Raw genomic sequence first — 17,690 nt, forward strand, 5'->3', positions numbered from 1 at the left:
AGAATTCTTTTAAGTGCAAAAAGCAAGATGAGCAGCTTCTTAGGGGAGGCCAGAGAAGGAAAAGGTTGCAAGCATGCGCTGTGACCTTCAGGTTAACTGTGCATCCAGCATTACCGTGGAGTATTCAGAGAATACAGCCTGATTTCTCTCCATCTCCGCATGAACAGCAGAGTGTATCACTGGGCTTTGTCTCTTGGGACACATTTCGCTGGGATTTAAAATCTTTGTTTCAGAGTGGATTCCTGACGATTGACCCTTGAGTTGGAGTCCTAGTTTGGACTTGGCTGTGGCTGTGGAAACCCGCCAAAGTAGTCCTGCCCATGTTTTGGTTAATGAGAGCTTGGATTTCAGTTTTACCCCAACATTTAAGTAGCTTGGGGCTCTGCCAGCATGCCACTAAGGTTTAACTTTATCTCCGCCTCCGGTGGGCATTGGCCACCCTGTCCTCTTGGAGAGTTAAGATGAAAGGCAGGCCTCTTTCTGCCTCTGGTGTCTGAGGTGTACCCATTTTTCACATGCCATGGAAATAGAAATTGCTATCGTATAATCACACTGTGTTCTGATTCAGGTCAAATATTTCACTCTTTGCACTTGGAGTTTCTCTTCCACTGTTTTCTTAACCTGTCACAGCCTCTTAATTAGAATGTATTGCTAGAGGACAGGCAGCATTGTCAAACTTTGTGCATTTTATGAAAATACACAAAAGCACCAGACAAGCAGCTGTAGCGCGAGCTCCTCCAGATGCAAAACTGAAATTCCCCAGAGGGGCATCTTCATTGTTTTCTTTCTTTGTTCCAGAAGCAAAGGCCGATAATGAACCGAGCTGTTCGCCGGCAGCTCAAGAACTGTTGACAAGGCTGGGATTTTTACTGGGAGAAGGGATCCCAAGTGCCACACACATAACCATTGAAGGAAACAGTGAGACCATGGTAATGCCCAAGGAAGACACTGCATATCATACCTGCTCAGAGTATGCGTGAAGGAAGGCATAACCTGTCTTCTCCCCGTCCCTGCGTGGGGGAGTCATTGTTCAGTCAAAGGAGTCTGGGCTGTTGTGTATTGAAATTTACTTCAACAGTTTGTGATTTCTGCAGTGGGGAGGTGGGGCGAGGCGGAAGGGTACGGAACTCAAGAAAATATCCATGTTAACCTTCAAGTCACCACCCAGGGAAGAGTAGCTGAATGACTTTAAGTGGCTGAAAGAACCCCATATTAAGGATACTCCTTTTATCTTTGTAACACCAATTCTTCTCAGCTGGCTGCTTTGGGATGTGCTTTCCTGTGCGTTTTTTTAGGGTTGAGATTTTGGAGGGTCAGTGGGATGAGGAAAAGATTTGTAGGAGATGAGGCAGAGACAAAATAAGATGCGAGCAAATGGTTTGTGCATGGGAGAGCATTCCGCATTCTAGGGACCCAGCAGCCTGCTGCTTCAGGATGGACATGGGTAACGTGTGCATGGCAGTGAGGGGCCAGAGCTCCCGCCCCCCTGCGGAGGGCCTCTGCGAGGGTGTCACGCACTGATTGAGATGGCGGTGGCCACCAGCCCCCTGGCTCTGCGAGCAGAGCCCATAAATCTTCAGGAATTGAATCAGGCTGCAGTGCTCATGAAACATTACAAAAACAGAGTTCCCAGGTTTTCCATACAGAGGTCAAAGAACCCATTTGTCTTCTGCAGACTTTAAATGAAAGGAAGTCTGCCTGTTTGCTATTTCTATTTTACGAATGTGCGTTCCCACTAAATTATTTCTAAGACTGCCCTTTTAATAAATAAAAAAAAAAAATCACAGGGGAAAGGGACAGAAGAGAGATTTCTCTTTTAAAATTTGGAAGGCCACATATGTATGTATGAAGCCGCCTCACTTTAAAAAAAACTGTTTTCCATGTTCCTGTTTTTAGTTTATTGCTTTAGCGTCAGAAACAAAAGACTGTGTAGAAGCGTCCTGTGTGAAGCCGCGCTAACTCCTCCTTCCGTTCGTCTTGCAGTGCACAGCTCTGAGCCAAGGCATCAGTCCTTGCTCCACACTAACAAGCAGCACCGCATCTCCTAGCACCGATAGCCCCTGCTCAACCTTGAATAGCTGTGTCAGCAAGACGGCAGCCAACAAAAGTCCCTGTGAGACCATTAGCAGCCCTAGTTCCACCCTGGAAAGCAAGGACAGTGGAATTATAGGTAAGAAGCACACGGCTCGGTAATGGGACGGCTCGATGCACGTCGGCCAGAGCATTCACCAGGCACTTCTTCAGAAGATTTTAGTGTGGTCTGTGAAGGTTGGTCGGCCCGGGCCGCCCTGCTCTTTGCAGACTGCACAGGCCCCACGGATAGCCGAGAGGATGAAGCCTCTGCTCTTACGTTCCTTGGTGTTTATTTTTTATAACCCTGGGCTCATTGGGTGAAAAAATTTCCTGATCAGACCAGACCTGTGAAGTTACAAAATCCTACCTCCTCATCGATTAATTCCAGTTGCTGGGCATCTGGTCCCACTAGGGCATAGAACCGGGCAATAAAATCCCTGCGTTTCGAGGCGTCTTCCCAGCCCAATCGCAAGGTCATTTATTTCTTCACTTATTTCCAGGTGTTTGTTCTTTAGTTTCTTTTCATGGGATCTGACCGCTGTTTTTGAGGCCAGAATTTTCTAAGGATGTCCACCCTGTGCCCCCACACACCCACACTCACACCAGTAGGTTTGGTTGTCCTGACCTGTGGATCAGGAGACACAGATTCTAGTCCCGACTCTTAGGGTGCTTAGCTAGGTCAACACATGCATAACATTTGAATTCTTTGCACACTTCTTTCCTTCTCTGTTAAAGTAAGGATTCTGATTCCTTCAGTAGATTCTGGCCTCGGGTACACATTAGAATCAACCAGGGAAAAGAGCCCTTACTTTTCACATCCTCTCCCAGACAGAGTGCCTTTCCGTTTCTGAAGGTGGGGTTGTGCACCTGTGTGTCTCAGGTGTCCAGCGTGGCACCTTTCAGATAACAGACGTGTGGGACCGCTGGGTGGATTGTACGGGCCCTCCTCTCCTCCTGGACTGCTGTTTAACATTGGTGCTCTACTGAACATTCAGCTGCTTCCCTTTTTCTGACTTACGCACATGTCTTTGCGGGATATTTTACGTTCTAGTAGGGCCTGAACCCCACTTATTTCCACATTAGTATGTAATCAAAGGGAATGACATTTGAGCTCCTTATTTCCTTCATTCACCTGCTACTTCAAGTGTAATTTGCAAAACCAAGTTGCAGGTTCATGCACTTTATATATTGGAGGTTGCCTCAGAAGATCTGTGAGATCACTGGGGCTGGGTGGTGGGCTCCCTGGTATAGACCTCACTGTAGCTTTCTCAGGGGCCCTTCGCATAAGGACGGCCGCCTCTGCCCTCAGTTTTCACTTGGATCAGTCTCTCCAGTAGGTTTTTGTTTTGTTCAGTTTTGGTCATCTTATTGAGATGCAATCACATACCATAATATTCACTCATTTAAACCACTGAATTGTTTTGGGTCTGTTCAGAGTTGTGCAGCCATAGCCACAATCCGATTTCAGAACCTTTCACCCCCAAAAGAACCCCATAGCCATTAGAAGTCACATTCTGTTCCCCCTACACCCCCAGCCTTGCTCATTCGGTAATCTACCATCTGTCTCCGTAGATATTAGCTGGTTCTGGACCTTGCATTAAAGTGGTGGCTTGAGGTTTTCATAGCAGATTTAAATGCTTTCACTTATTCTGCTGATTTCCTCTTCCCACCTCACTCTGCTTCTCCACCTGCCGTTTAGTCCAAATAATTTTTCCCGGTGTTACTTCTGTCCTCACGCCTTCTCTGAGCTCTCCTCCACTGCCGGGTCTGTGGGGTTCTGCGACAGCCAGGCGACTCCCCTGACGGCATTTACTCTTCTGAAATGTCCTCTCCTCCTGCCTTCAAGGAGTTCAGTGCTGCACGGTTTTTTGGACAGCCTTTTCTCTCTTCATTATATGATCTGGCATCGGCGTTGCATGCCTCTGATTATGACCAAGCCAGTGTCTTGTTGTGACAGAACCTTTTTCAGTGACCAAAGAGGACCCTCATACATTCATTCTCTCCCCCGCCCCCCCACTTTCTCTCTCTTATTGAGATACAGTGCTGCAATTTTAAAAGTATTCTAAAGAGGGGAAAGAAAAGTTGCCGGTTTGGTTTTCTGTCTTGTCAAAGGAAAGATTGAGCTGCAGGGATACCAAGGCTTTTAATGAGAACTTGGTTGAATACATCCATCCAACCCCAGACCGCTTAGTCCCTCTATTTACATGCTCTCTGTAGCACCTCAATGTTTCCCTTCAGTTTACTTGATCTTGTTTTATTATTATTGTCTCCATACGGAGGGGAAGGGGGGGGCTCTCATTTATATTATTCTGGCTATCTGCTGGGCTCCTGGCATGGTGTTGGGAATGAAAAATTAAGGAAAAAAGAATTGTTGCCGCTGTCACGTCTTCCGGAGGACGGAATGTTTAGCTGGTTTCTAAAGAAGATACGCAAGATTCCCATTCCAAGTTGACATTGTCACGTCTGTTAATGTCAGCTGTATTGTAAGCTGTGTCTTGTTCAAGTTAAATGACACGTTTCATGTCATTGAGGCTGTCCTTCATTCCTTGGCTTCAGAAAGACAAGTTCCCTTGGCTCAGCTTCACATAAAAACGGTGACAGTTGAGATGAAGTGGGAGTCGTGAGGAAATGGAGTCCCCCCAGCTTTGGAGATGGTGCTTCTCAGTGCCTTAGCTGGTCTCCGGCAGGGAGTAAGGACTGTAGGTGGCTGAGAAGCGAGCTCTGTGCTGGTGACAATGTTCCTCTGTTCGCTCTCCTTCCATGACGTGCAGAACTAGAACCTGTCGCCAAGGGACACATGGGGGGTGTGGTAGGGAGGGGAAGGAGGAAAGGCAGGTATTTCCTCTCTGGGCAGCTGGTAGCCACAGCTCTTTGAAGAGGCAGGAGTGGGGGGGCCGGGGAGGGAGAGCGCTTCCTCCTCAATCAATACGGGTCCGTAGGTTTCACAGCCTCCTCACGGAGCGGGGATCTTTACTCAGTTGTGGTTCTGTGATTGCTGGGGGTAGGGTGTGTGCTTTCTCCGCCTGAGGAACATGACTTTTTATAAGGTGTAGCCTGGGAACGGCAGCCTTTAGGCATCTTAAATATTTAACAGAATAAAATATTCAAGAACACAGTGATCTTAGTGGGCAAAGATAAAGGTGAAGATACCTTGGCTTCCTGCTTTGGAAGGCCTGGCAGCTGCTTGGTATAGGCCGGTTAGGATCCATATGCTAAATTCCACAGGCTCTGGGGAGAGGGGGAAGAAGTTTCCATTGAATTTTCCATTTCGAGTTGTTTCAGATGTGTCCACCCCTAGAGCTTGGGTTGGGGCGGCAAAGGTGTCGGGGGTGGGCTGGTGACAAATGCACACAGTTGGTGCGGCGTGACGAGCTTTGGGGGGGCTGCCGGCACCCACATGGGGCTCAGAGCTGCATGTACGGAATTAGTACTGTTTGTTTAGGGCACCTGGGGGAAATTTCAAATAGTGTTAACCCATCCTTAGAAATTCCCAGCCCTCTTTTTTTTTTTTTTTAAAGATTTTACTTATTTATTTGACAGAGAGAGGCACAGCGAGAGAGGGAACACAAGCAGGGGGAGTGGGAGAGGGAGAAGCAGGCTTCCTGCAGAGCAGGGAGCCCGATGCGGGGCTCGATCCCAGGACCCTGAGATCATGACCTGAGCCGAAGGCAGACGCTTAACGGCTGAGCCACCCAGGCGCCCCCCTAGCCCTCTTCTTAATACGTAAGCTGATTTCCATCAGGGTGATTATATTTAATCTACATATTTTTGCCCAACAGATGCCATGTAGGGAAGGTCGTATTCCCACATGGTCACATGGCCTTCTCGGGGCTGCCACGGACTACCCTTCCTGTGTTCTGTTTCTGCTGGTTTGATGCATTGCAGGTGAAGAGGATTTTCCTTTGAGGAATGGCTGGCTTAGTGGGAGAAAGGACAGAATCATGACCATTTGAAGAATTTATTGGACCCCTTTCAGTCTCTTTGTGTAGAGGTCAGTCAGGGCTTTCCAGAACCTCTATGCCCTCTGTTCCAACTTTACTGTGTTACAAAGAGGGGAGTCCCACTTCATCCTATTTGAGGAGGTCCCAGTTCTTGAAATGTTCTTTAGGAGTATAATAATTCTGTCATGTACAAATACTGTCTCAGCTGGATGGGCGTAACTGAATTCCCTACAAATATATATATTTTGAGAGTAAAATTTCCTAACTCTTGACATATTAAAATCATTGGCATTACCTAGAAATTAGTGTCTGATTTTTAAAATTTGCAGTGTGAAGACCTTCTAAATGTGAAACTATACCCAATCAGCATAAAGTAGCTTCTTAATAACTGGCTCTAAAAGGAAAGCTTTGCAAAGAAGTGGCTTTAATCGGTGTTTCCTCCATGCCTGAGAATACATTTTTTCTTAGTGACACTCCTTTGAATAAACTTGCTTCCAACTGTTAACAAATGGAAATTGTAAACTGTATTAATCTCAGCTTAGAAAAAAACCTAAGTAGGTGTACTCACTAGAATGTGTATGAAAGCCAATCTGATTATTTACTTTAAAAAGATTTATTTATTTTAGAGACAGAGAGTATGTGAGTGGTGGGAGGGGCAGAGGGAGAGGCGGAGAGAGAATCCTCAAGCAGCCTCCCTGCTGAGCGTGGAGCCTGATGTCGGGCTTGATCCCAGGACCCCAATATCATGACCTGAGCTGAAACCAAGAGTTGGCTGCTTAACCAGCTGAGCCACCTGGGTGCTCCCCAGTCTGATTTTTTAAAAAGCATCACTGAAAGCAGTGGGTTTTAACAAGCACTTTTTGATTTAAACATACTGTGTAGTTTTTGTCTGTGTCCATATCATGGTCAGTATTGTGTGTGTATGTTTAAAAAAATGGATTATTGCTCTATTTAGGAAGAAAGGGAATAGATATTGGATGAGGAGAAACAAAACCCAGTCTTCCTATCAAGATTAAAAAAAAAAAAATCCTTCCTACGTATTAATAATAAATATGCCCAGGAGAAGGACTTACAAGGTAACAATTAGAAAAATTCTGGCTAAGAGGCCATTAAAAGTTAGTCACCTGTCCCTTCCAGGCCCTTCTCTACTATCTGCTTGTACCTGCTGGCATTTATAATCTCCAAATTACTTTTGTAGTATCCCAGATCTGTTTCTTTTTGAGAGCTGGTGTTAGGCCAGCCCCACGAAGGAGGAGGGGTATTCCGAGTGGATGGTGTCCACATCTCCCCCACTGGGCCTGTGTCGCACACAGAGCAGGTGTGTTGTTCACCTGCCCAGCTTCCCAGCGCGAGCCACCACATTTCACCAGGCCAGATAGCTTTCAGGAGATTAAGTGCTCAGAATATGAAAAGGGTAAAGAATTTTGGCTCTTTCTGTTGCCTTTCCCCTTTCTCTGGTGGGGAGGTAGGGTGTGGCTTGTGTTTGCTCTTTCTCCCTTTGAAGCTGGAAGGCAGGTATAAACTTAGGCAAGGGAATACCTTCACAGAAACATTTCTCCTGCAAAAGTGGCTTGCAGGAACTACTGGGTACTGGATTAGTATCCTGCTGGTGCTTATTAGAGTTTGATAATGTTTGTTTTTCTGGCCGGTTGCTTAGGATATTAAAACAAAGTTTATCGTGGGCTGACTTTTATCTTCCCGAGCCTCGACTTGACTCCCTCCTGGGCTTGTAAAATGAAATTGATTTCAGAGGTAGCTAGAGACCTTTTGTTCCTTTTGTTTCCTGGACTTCGTGTCCCAAGGGAGATGATCAGATGTGGAGAGAGGCCTACAAAGAGGAATTAATTGTATTTTATTTTCATTTTTAACTTGTTGTAAATCCTGCCCTTTTGATTTTATGCTAATCCAGCTTTGTTGCCCCCTATATTGCCCTGCTTGCTGCTAAATTGAAATGCTTTGAAATTGATTTGGTAATAACTATTTAGAGTGTTTCAGATCTGTGTTAATATTCATTTTGCTACGTTGCCTGCAATTTAAAAAATCATCCTTAATTATAGAAACTTTTTTTTTTTATCTCTTGGGTGAAGGAGGAATATTTGCCTTTACATATATAATTTGGTAGTATACTTAATGTGGGAAAGAAATCCGTAGCGATGATTTGGCCTGCTGAATGCCTGCTCTACTTGTATTCATTCACGCTGTGGTTGGATTCTTCAGGCGGCTATTCTGTGGGTGTAGCAAGCATTTATCGGTACCTACACTGTCCCAGGAGCAAGTCTGTTCAGTACTGGTACAGTAAAGCTCAGGTACAGTATGTTTCAAAACTTGTCCACCTGTGGAACCAAAGAGCGGTCGTCTGCCCTTGGAGACCTGGGCAAGTTGTCAGTTACTGAGAAGGGTTTAAAACATGGCCGTGATCGACACCTCTTGGTGGAAGATGCATGCTGTAGGTGCATAATAATACCAGCCGCTGATAGTGCCTTGTGCTCTGTTCTGGAAGAGTCCACGACTCTGCGGAGTCACTGGACTACGTCTGAAGCTCCAGTGTCCATGCCTTCAGTATACAGGTTAGGCGAAGCTACTGAAACACGGAGTTGGGTGTTACAGCTAGGAGACTTCACGTTGTACAAATCCACGGGCTTTTCTCTGGAGGCTCCTACCTGCTGTGTCAGAATGTGTGTGTGGGCAGTGTGGCCTGTCTTCGCCTCCTCCAGTTCCCTGTCCCTGCTGACCCTTGAGGGGTTTCCACAGTCCAAGGGACTGGCAGGTGCTGCTGTGCACCATGGCTTGGGTCCCTGGCCTTGCTGCTTGTTGCGTGTCGTAGCAAAGCATGGCTTGTGCAATGCCAGGAGCACTGAGGTGGAGATGTGCTACGGAGATCTGTCTGCCACGAGCCCGAGCGTGGCGCCCCTGGGCAAGTCCAGAAGGAGAGCCAAGCTCTGCGGTGCTTGACACAGGCCTGCTTTGGTCTCCCAGGAGCTGTGGAAGAAGAAGCCAGAAAGTCCCCCAGAGTCTTCTCCTTGCTGGGCTTGGAGAGGTAAAAGCAGTCCCTCCAGGTCAGCCGCCTCTGTTCCCTGTGTGGTTCGTTAGCTTGCAGGGGGCGCGGAGGGAGAAGCCCAGTCTGGCCTTTCTGTCTGAAGGTTTCAGGCAGGCTGATTTCATCTCTGTAATCCTTCCCTTCGTCACTTGGGGAAATCCCAAATATGTTGTGGCAGCCGGAACCGTGTGTAAGATGTTGGGGGCCAACAAGGGAAGAAGCAAATCCTGGCAGGCCAGGATGGCCAGGGTAATGGGCACGGTGCTTCCTGGGCTTTCTTTCTGCTCTTTACCCAGTCTCATTTAGACTCTGGTTTCTAAAGAAGATAGTGATCTTCTATCGGGTCAAAGGCGGTATCCACAGAAGCTGGGTTTTCTTTTTTCATCCCCTTCTCCCACTTTTCTAAGCAACCATCATGTCCTTTTCTTGTTTAATCTCTCCAGCATTTTAACTTTTAAACTCTGTGTCAACCATTAAACTGAATATAGAAGTTAAAAAATGTTTGTTTTTTCAGTGCTACTTTATTTTCACTTGTGTGGGGAGGAAAACATTCTTGGGTACTCATGAGATACGAGGCACTTTACATACCTGCCCTTGTGTCTGATTTTCTCCACAACTCAGGGAAGGACAAAGGACTCTCTTCATAGAGCCCTGGCTTTGAAAACAGAGAATGAAGACCGGTCATCTGTGGAGTGCTTGGGGCGGGGGGGGGGAGTCAATTTCTGGGTTTTTTAGAAAAGTCTCTTCAGAAATTTTTTTGTGTATTATAAATTAGGGTACTGCAGGTACATGACTTGTAAATGCATGTATTTGGGGTGCATGCTCAGATTTTTCTGATAGTGTGGTGTGATCAGAACAGTGCAGAGCACCACGGCAAGGCTTCAGGCCTTACGGAGCTTCCCGCCCGAGGGGCTGGTGGGAGTATTCAGTGAGCTGAGAGATGACAAGGGCTTAGAACAGAGCCCCCACGTAGTAAGCACTAATGTATTTATGGTAGCCACTGCTGTGATTTCCTGCGGCTACTTGATACTTAATCCCTCCCCAGTGGATTTGAAATACTTACAAATAGACATTTAGCAAAATAAGATTTTTTTCTCCCCACGAAGGTATGACTTGAGAAAAGGGAGTAAGAGCAAGTGAACGAGGGGAGGGAAGTGGGGGGATGGGGAGGGGGAGGCCCAGGCTTCCAGTTAAGGAATGAGGAAGTCATGGAGATGAAAGGCACAGCATCGGGAATACAGTCAGTGGGCTTGTAGTAGTGTATGCAGACGGACGGTGGCTGCACTTGCGGTGAGCACAGCATAATGTGCGGAGTTGTTGAATCGCTTTGTCGTACGCCTCAAACTAATATAACATTCGTTTATACTTCAATAAAAAAAAATACAAGAGAAAAGATGACGTCGGGAGTGAGTTTTGTTAGACATTTTCATTTTGCTTATCAGTGGGTAGGAAGTTTGACAATTCCTAGTAGCCAGTATAAAGAGAAACTCAGGGGTGCCTGGGTGGCTCAGTCAGTTACGCGTCTGCCTTCGGCTCAGGTCATGGTCCGGGGGTCCTGGGATGGAGCCCTGCATCAGGCTCCTTGCTCAGCAGGGAGTCTGCTTCTCCGTCTGCCTCTCCTCCCCCCCAGCTTGTGCTCTTTCACTCTCTTTCTCTCATTTTAAAGGGAAAAAAAAAAAAAAAGAAAAACTCAAACACGTAAGTTTATGTTTGTAAGGTAAAGACAAAAACGTGCCCATTCCCAGTATTTGGCCTGGAGGGACTTATATTTTGTAGGTCCTCAGAGAGGGAGAAGCCAAAGTTTGAACCCAAGCCCTTTGCACTTTTTACCTCATGACTTTTCTCCATCTCAAAGGCAGATAAATTCTGTTCTACCTGTGTGGTATCCATTTGATGTCAGAGGCCCTTAGTCCCTAAACAATTCTGGACTAACACTGTATTCATTGTAATTTTCTTCTTAATGTTCCTTTAAACCTATAACTTGATTTAGATCCTACCAAACTACTTATTGGGCCCCAAACTTACACTGATTTTTTAAAATTCTATTTTAAGTATGCATTCAACATATGAAAGAACCTTCAGTGGACAAAGAATGGGGTGCAGCAAAGCTGGGAAGGAGAAGGAATATGGTTTTATTGCAGTACTTTATATAGCAAAACATTTAATGACTGAGTAGGTCTGTCTGTCTCTCCCACCTCCTAGTCAACCGGTAACTTCGTCCCGGCTACTGTGCACCCATGACTGGCTTCTCTCCACTAGCCCCTGCCTGAGGACTACTGTTTTTAACAAGTGAGACTTCATGAACTGCAAAATACTTTTTAGTCACAGACACTTAGAAAACTTTGGCTTGTTGAGAGCTATGCAAGGCAAAGGGAGTTTTAATATAGTGCGTGGGCAGGCAAAAGGGCTGGTATTAGACCTACCACTGTGTGTGTGTGCGTGTGTGTGAGAGGGGGGGGGGGAGGGAAAGCAAGATACAGGGCAAGAAAGATTAGTTTCTCCCAAGTCTGTTCCGTATCTATAAAGTGGATTGATGGTTCTCAGCCTGCCTACCTCTTCTCCAGGGTTGTGGTGATCATGTATGTCCTACTATGTGTTGGACATGCTTTGGAAGTAGTGTAACCCTATGCACCAGTAGGTCTAGTTAAATGTGCCATTTACTACAGAGGAAGAGAATGTGTGCTGTCCCTGGTTAAAAGGAGTTTTCAAATGATATGGAAAGTTAGAAGTAGCACGTGTGAGCAGGACCAAACAAACCTAAAGTAATACTAAATTGTGAGAAGCGAAGCCTAACCTCATGGCTCGATAAAACTTGAGGCCTGATAAATCGCTCATTTAACAGAATACTGTGTGTTAGAAGAGGGGTAGAGCCCCCGTCTGAATGATGGTGGCAAGTCTTCATTGACAAAAGCTGGCATCTGTAATGGTTGATGGAAGAAAATGCTAGAATGTTTGAGTTGTTAGGAAACTTGAAAGAGTATCCGAGTCTCCAGAAAATGTCAAATGTTACATAGATTTTGGAGGGTTTTTTTTTTTTTTTTAAGTCATCATTGTGAAGATGTTGCCGTAGTTGTGTATGTGTCTGTTAACTTGAAGGTGACTGGTTAACTTGGTTAGGAGTTTGAATTTGGTAGCCTGGAAGAAAAATCGGTACTTTTGAGTAGCCTGTCCTTGTTTTAGGAACCAGCTTCTCTTCCTTGGCGACTGTGGGGCTGCCCTATTCAGTGTGTTTCTTGGGTCGTATGGGGAAACGTGTTGGGCCTTCACCTGCCCCCTTGAATCTGCATCAGGGCTTAATTGTGCCTGAACGAAGACGAAAGTATGCTGTGGGGCTTCCAGCCGTGTGGGCTGCCTCTGGCACCGGATGGCGGGGAGAGAACCTTGTGAAGTGGGGCAGCCCCAGTGGGAGGGCCTATGGCTTCAGAGCTGCTCACCTACCTGCACAGTGCACCGTGTGTCTTCGCTGAACGCCACGAGGGCACTTGCGAGAGTCTCCTGTTTAGGAACACATAAACTTCTCCTCCTTTTGAAATGGCAACCCCGTCTCGGATTCCCCCCCCCCCCCCCCCCCCGCTTTCCTCCTCAGGACCTGGGCACGTGTGGCTGTATGGTGAGAGCAGGACCTTCAGCCTGTCCCTGCGGTCTGGGACCCCTGACCAGGCCGTTCCTGTTCCCACTGCCTGCGGCCTGACCCAGGACTCAGGGTCTTGGGGGTGTCACTCTGCAGTGTATGGCACTGAGGGAATGCAAATGCAGACAGACATCACTTTGATTCTCTGTGTATTTTTTCCCTTAAGAGTATGTGCCCCCAAATAAAACCGCCACAGAATAAAACCAAACAAATCACTCTGACGCATTTCCTGTAACTCAGATGTTGTGGTAACCTGGGAAACTAAGTATGTCTGAGTCCCCAACACTGGACTTACAAAAGAAGGCTTGTAACAATTCACAATCACAACTTATTGACAAGTTTACCATTAATCATTATTAATAAGCGATGATCTCATTAATGAATTAGACTGTTCCTATGAAGCATTAGCACAGTCCCTGACGTATAATAACCTTAAGTAAATGTTACTAGCACTGTTACCACCCCCACCGGCATTTTCGGGGTGGAAAGACTCCTACGAGCCATACTTAGGCTCATATGAGTGGTCCACTTAAAAAAACACATGACTGTGATTGATTCCAAATAGATGGAGAAATTAGTTTTAATACTGTTGATAGAATGCTTGGAAATGCCGGGAGTAATGGCAGGCACCCAGTGATGGGCCCATCCCAAATCCCCTTAGATTGTGGTGGAAGACAGAATATCAAATCCTGAATCAAAAACAATGAGATTAAGTGTAATGTCTCTGACCACAGTTGGAAGAGAAGTGTGTTCATTTGCTTATTCATTGAATAAGCAAACATTTATTGAGCACTTAGGATGTGCCAGGTGCAGTGCTGCTCAGAAGAGGGAGATACCAGATGGAGGTAGGTGGTCTGAGGCTTCAGCACACAGGAAGGATTTTTGAATAGGGAGACAAGCAGTGGATAATGAGTCCAGACTGGAGCAGCAGTGGTAAAGACCATTTTAGAATTGTGACAGAATATCCTGCGGTCACAGGCGAGGAAATTGTTTTGTCTTCATATTTAAACCTTTAAAGAGCATCGTAAAAATAAAACAAAACTCAGACCCTTTGATCCTGGATAACAGGCTGTTGGAGCGAATTCACCAGCCTGCTGCTAGGTGTATGTATAACATCAGGTTATGTTGATGAAGTAGCTTAATCCAGGTGGCCGAGTTCTCCATGCACTCTGATCTGCTGCATCCCATTGGCTCTCTCTGTTAAGGGCCTGGGCTGTGGGGATCCCAACAGGGAACAAAAAGGGATCAGAGGACATGGCCGTGTTCTCAAGGACACAAGCCAGTATTGGGTCCATGGTAACCTAGGCTTGCAAGGGGCTCGGGTGTTTAAATTGGAAGTGGCTGTTTGTAGAAGCCACATAGGGTGAATATTGCTGTTTTCTTGCATCATATTCCTCCTCTTTTGCCAAGATGGTTTTCCATGCTGGTTTTCTTTCTTAGAGGCTAAATTATAATTCTGCAGTCCAGCATCCCTTCCCATGCTTGTTTTCTCGTGCTGGGAGGTCTTCTACTCCATGCTGCTAAAGGAATAAAGTCACTCTGTCCAGTTCATCTTGAACAGCTCTTATAAAGTTTAATTCTAAGGATCAAATTCTCTGCTTGACTTTATAATTGTATTTTTGTTTTCATAGATTTTCTCCATCTTTTCTGCATTAACGACTGTAGTGCCTCTTCCCCCTCCCCCCTTATACAAATATTAATTTGGGAAAAGATATTTATAGGCTCAAAGGAATTTAATGAGATATGAATTCTTTTGTGAGCAATTTATCTTTGTTAAAAAGAGAAGATACATCATCTCTAAATTACATGGATTTACTGTTAACTCTCAGATACTTTTAGACAGCTTTTTCATTATCTTACCAGCTTTTTAACCCTCCCCTGTAGAATGGCTTAGTTTATTTTCCTTGATAAGCAACATTCTTCTAATTTACCAAAATACACTGTATGAAACATACTTTGATAAAAATCTGCATGGACCGGATAAGTTTCCATTGATAACGGGGAGGGCAGTGTGCTTGTGTTAACTCTCAACAGCCCCAGCTATGCCTGGCCTCCTTCAAAGTATTTTGGTCTCTCATTTCAGCCACAATTACAAGTTCATCCGAAAATGATGACCGGAGTGGCTCCAGTTTGGAATGGAATAAGGACGGAAGCCTAAGGTTAGGGGTACAGAAAGGAGTCCTTCATGATCGCAGGGCAGATAATTGCTCCCCAGTGGCAGAAGAGGAGCCCTCTGGGTCAGCGGAGAGCATACTGCCCAAAACTGAAGCCTCAGTTGGAGATGGTCCAGTCCCTTATTCTCAGAGCTCCAACTCGCTAGTAATGCCACGGCCCAACTCAGTTGCAGGTAAGGCCATGCCTCTCTCCAGAAGGGTTATCTCACTGGCTCTGAGGTACCCCATGTTCACTCTCTCCCCTTGGGAATCTGATCCAGACACAAGCCAGCTTTGTGATTGTGGACCGGGCACTTACCTCGTCTAGGCCTCAGTTTACCCATCTGTAAACATGATATGGCTGTCCTTACTGGTCTTTAAGTGATCCTTCCACTCTGGAATTCTGGAAAACTAATATTTAGACTCTACGGCTCTTTTGTGTACAAAGGAAGAAAGTGCCAAAAACTTTGTTCTTGTTTTTGATATTTTAAGCCTGAGTAAATTCATAACTTTTTATTACGTCTTGGTAAATAGGAATCCTTCTTTAGAATGAGTTTGTTAATACCACTCCAAGAATTTCTGATCCAACTTTCAAACTTTTTATAATTGAGGCCCATCATAGAGATGGGAGGTCCACTTTCTGTATCTTTCAGTTACAAGAGAGCTCACAGCTTAAAACATATGCAGTGGAGGTGAGGCTTCTCAATCAAGGGAATGCAGGCAGGCAAGGCAGATGCTCCTCAGCAGGATGGAGCAGCTGGAGCAAGATGAGGACACAGAAAGGGTGACTGTTGCTAGTTGATAGTGGGTGGTCGTCAAGCGAGGAGAGCAGTGGGGTAAGCTAAGAAAAGAACTCTGGTTCTGAGCTGTCCTGCCTGCTTTTACAGTCCCAAGTTTCTAAAGTCCGTGCTCTTGGGTTGAATTTAGAAGACGACCTTGTTTCAGTCCTCCTTTGTCACCAACGTAGTACTTTAAACTTCTCCTCTACTAACACAAAGACCCAGGTTCTCTCTCCCTACATCAAAGAATTTTTTTTATACTGCTCCTTGGGGATGTGGCAGGCCAGTCTGGTTGTTGTGAGGCATTTTTTTTTTTTTTTCCAGTGGAACTCCGAAGCAGCTGATACATAAATGGCTCTAATGGAAAAGTTCTGAGAGGCAGCTCTAATTCACTTTCAAAGGAAGTAAATGGCCTTGTTCCAGAAGAGGGATTTGGCGTGTCTGCCAGAGAAAAGTTCTGGGGAGCATTATGCATATTGAATGATGGTTCTTCCAGAAGCTTTTATGCCCTCCCACCACTCCCCCACTCCCAAAGGCATAGTATGTTGCACCCGAGGCGTTTTATACCACGTCTACCTAGTTAGGATGAACAGTTCGTTTGTACGATCCCAGAACTTGATAGTTTTATTGACCTCGACAAAATAGCAAACTTGTATTCAATTTAATCAAGCTATTTTAAAATTAGTAAACACATTAATACATTAATAGTGTTGAAAGCCCCCCATTTTGGGTTATGTTTTCTGCCTGATGGTCTTTCATGTGGTCTCCTGCTATGTGGAGTGACAGTGGGTAGGAGCTGAGCTTTTCCAGGAGAATGCAGTGATTATAGAGCAGGGCTCTCGGATTTCTGCTGTGCTCATTCATTAGTGTCTATGTGCGCACTCGAGCTAGACCTCCTGTGGAATGGGAGGGTTTTACCTCTGGGTTTGAGCAGTGGCTGCCTGCGAATGGGTGGGCTCATTTCTTCTGTGTTGCAAGTTTTATCAACTAAAAGCTTATTTTGAAAATAAGCAAGTTCCTTACCTCATGGTATCTGTTAACAAGCTAGGAGTCTGGGAGAGTCTTCACTCTCCACCTTCCTTACCCCTAAAGCTGAACCTCAGTTCAGAAGTCATGGCAAGATTTTTCCATGTATCATTGAGAAGAATAAAAGCTTCAGGTTGTGTAGACTATGTGTAGCACTTGGTCTAGTGATTAGAAGGCCAGCTGCTGCAGACAGGGCAGTAGGCAGCCCTCAGTGTTAGAAGGATGAAAATAATATGTCCGGGACCGTTTATTGCAGTACCTCGGAAGTATTTGCATGTGAAGATCCACATAAACACAAATAAATTGCCATTTGGGAAACATCAAACGATTAAATTTGGCAGAGTAAGGACTGGCAGGTGAAGGAAAGGGGATGCCAGGTCTCTGTTCACAGCTGCCCCAGGGGATCTGGCCTCCCCTGGGCGGGGGGTGGCGAGGGTATGGAAGCAAGTTCCTGAGGTGGCCGCCTTTATTATCAATGAGCCTGTTACAAAGAACTGCGGTTCTCTCTTCACTGCTTTGTCTAGTACAGTAAAATTCTTATGTCAAAGACTATAAAAATAAGTTGGCTAGGTTTGGAGATTCACTGTACAGAGATTTTCTTTGTAAAGGTATTTGTTGGAGTGGAATTGGTTTCAAATGCTGCAGTCAGGTTACTACTTTATATCACATCAAATGTGTGGCATGGACACCTCATTCCTTTGTTAGGAAACAGAACCAGAAGCCTTTAAAATGGTATCTCAGATAATCTAGAAGTTAGGTGATTAGGTTCTACTGGTTTTGGCTAACTTCTTTTTTCTTTTGAAATGCTTTCTAAGTGGACCGCAGACACAGTGTTGAGTTTTCCAAGAAACCAACAAACAGAATTACCAGCCAATTTCCTTGAAATTCTAACTGGTAATTGCCTAGACTTTATGGTATTTACCTTTAATATGTTAGTCCATGGTGTTTCAACAGGTGTTTCTTTTTGTTCAGTTCAGGGAAGTTTCCTTCTGCTTCTCCCTCCACCCCAGCCCACCCCCAAAAAACTTTCCTCTCCTGTAGCATCTGAAA

At 45.5% G+C, this 17,690-nt stretch overlaps 1 protein-coding gene across 11 annotated transcripts in view; it reads left to right on the forward strand.

Annotated features, from left to right (window-relative positions):
• TANC1 (tetratricopeptide repeat, ankyrin repeat and coiled-coil containing 1) overlaps window positions 1-17,690 on the forward strand; it is a 229,304-nt gene that overhangs the window by 155,983 nt on the left and 55,631 nt on the right. For 5 of the 11 annotated variants that reach the window (XM_045868801.3, XM_064586594.1, XM_045868802.3 and 2 more), the window contains 3 exons: window positions 799-929; window positions 1,984-2,170; window positions 14,766-15,029. In XM_045868801.3, coding sequence (XP_045724757.2) covers window positions 799-929; window positions 1,984-2,170; window positions 14,766-15,029 — 582 coding nt within the window. The remainder of the gene's footprint in view (window positions 1-798; window positions 930-1,983; window positions 2,171-14,765; window positions 15,030-17,690) is intronic. The other 6 variants (XM_054506200.2, XM_054506201.2, XM_045868805.3 and 3 more) reach the window with 4 other exon arrangements.

Source organism: Mirounga angustirostris, unplaced genomic scaffold (assembly GCF_029215605.1).
Source record: "Mirounga angustirostris isolate CCGP_5_RB_7025 unplaced genomic scaffold, mMirAng1.0.hap1 SCAF_3, whole genome shotgun sequence".
In the NCBI taxonomy this organism is placed as follows: Eukaryota; Metazoa; Chordata; class Mammalia; order Carnivora; family Phocidae; genus Mirounga; species Mirounga angustirostris.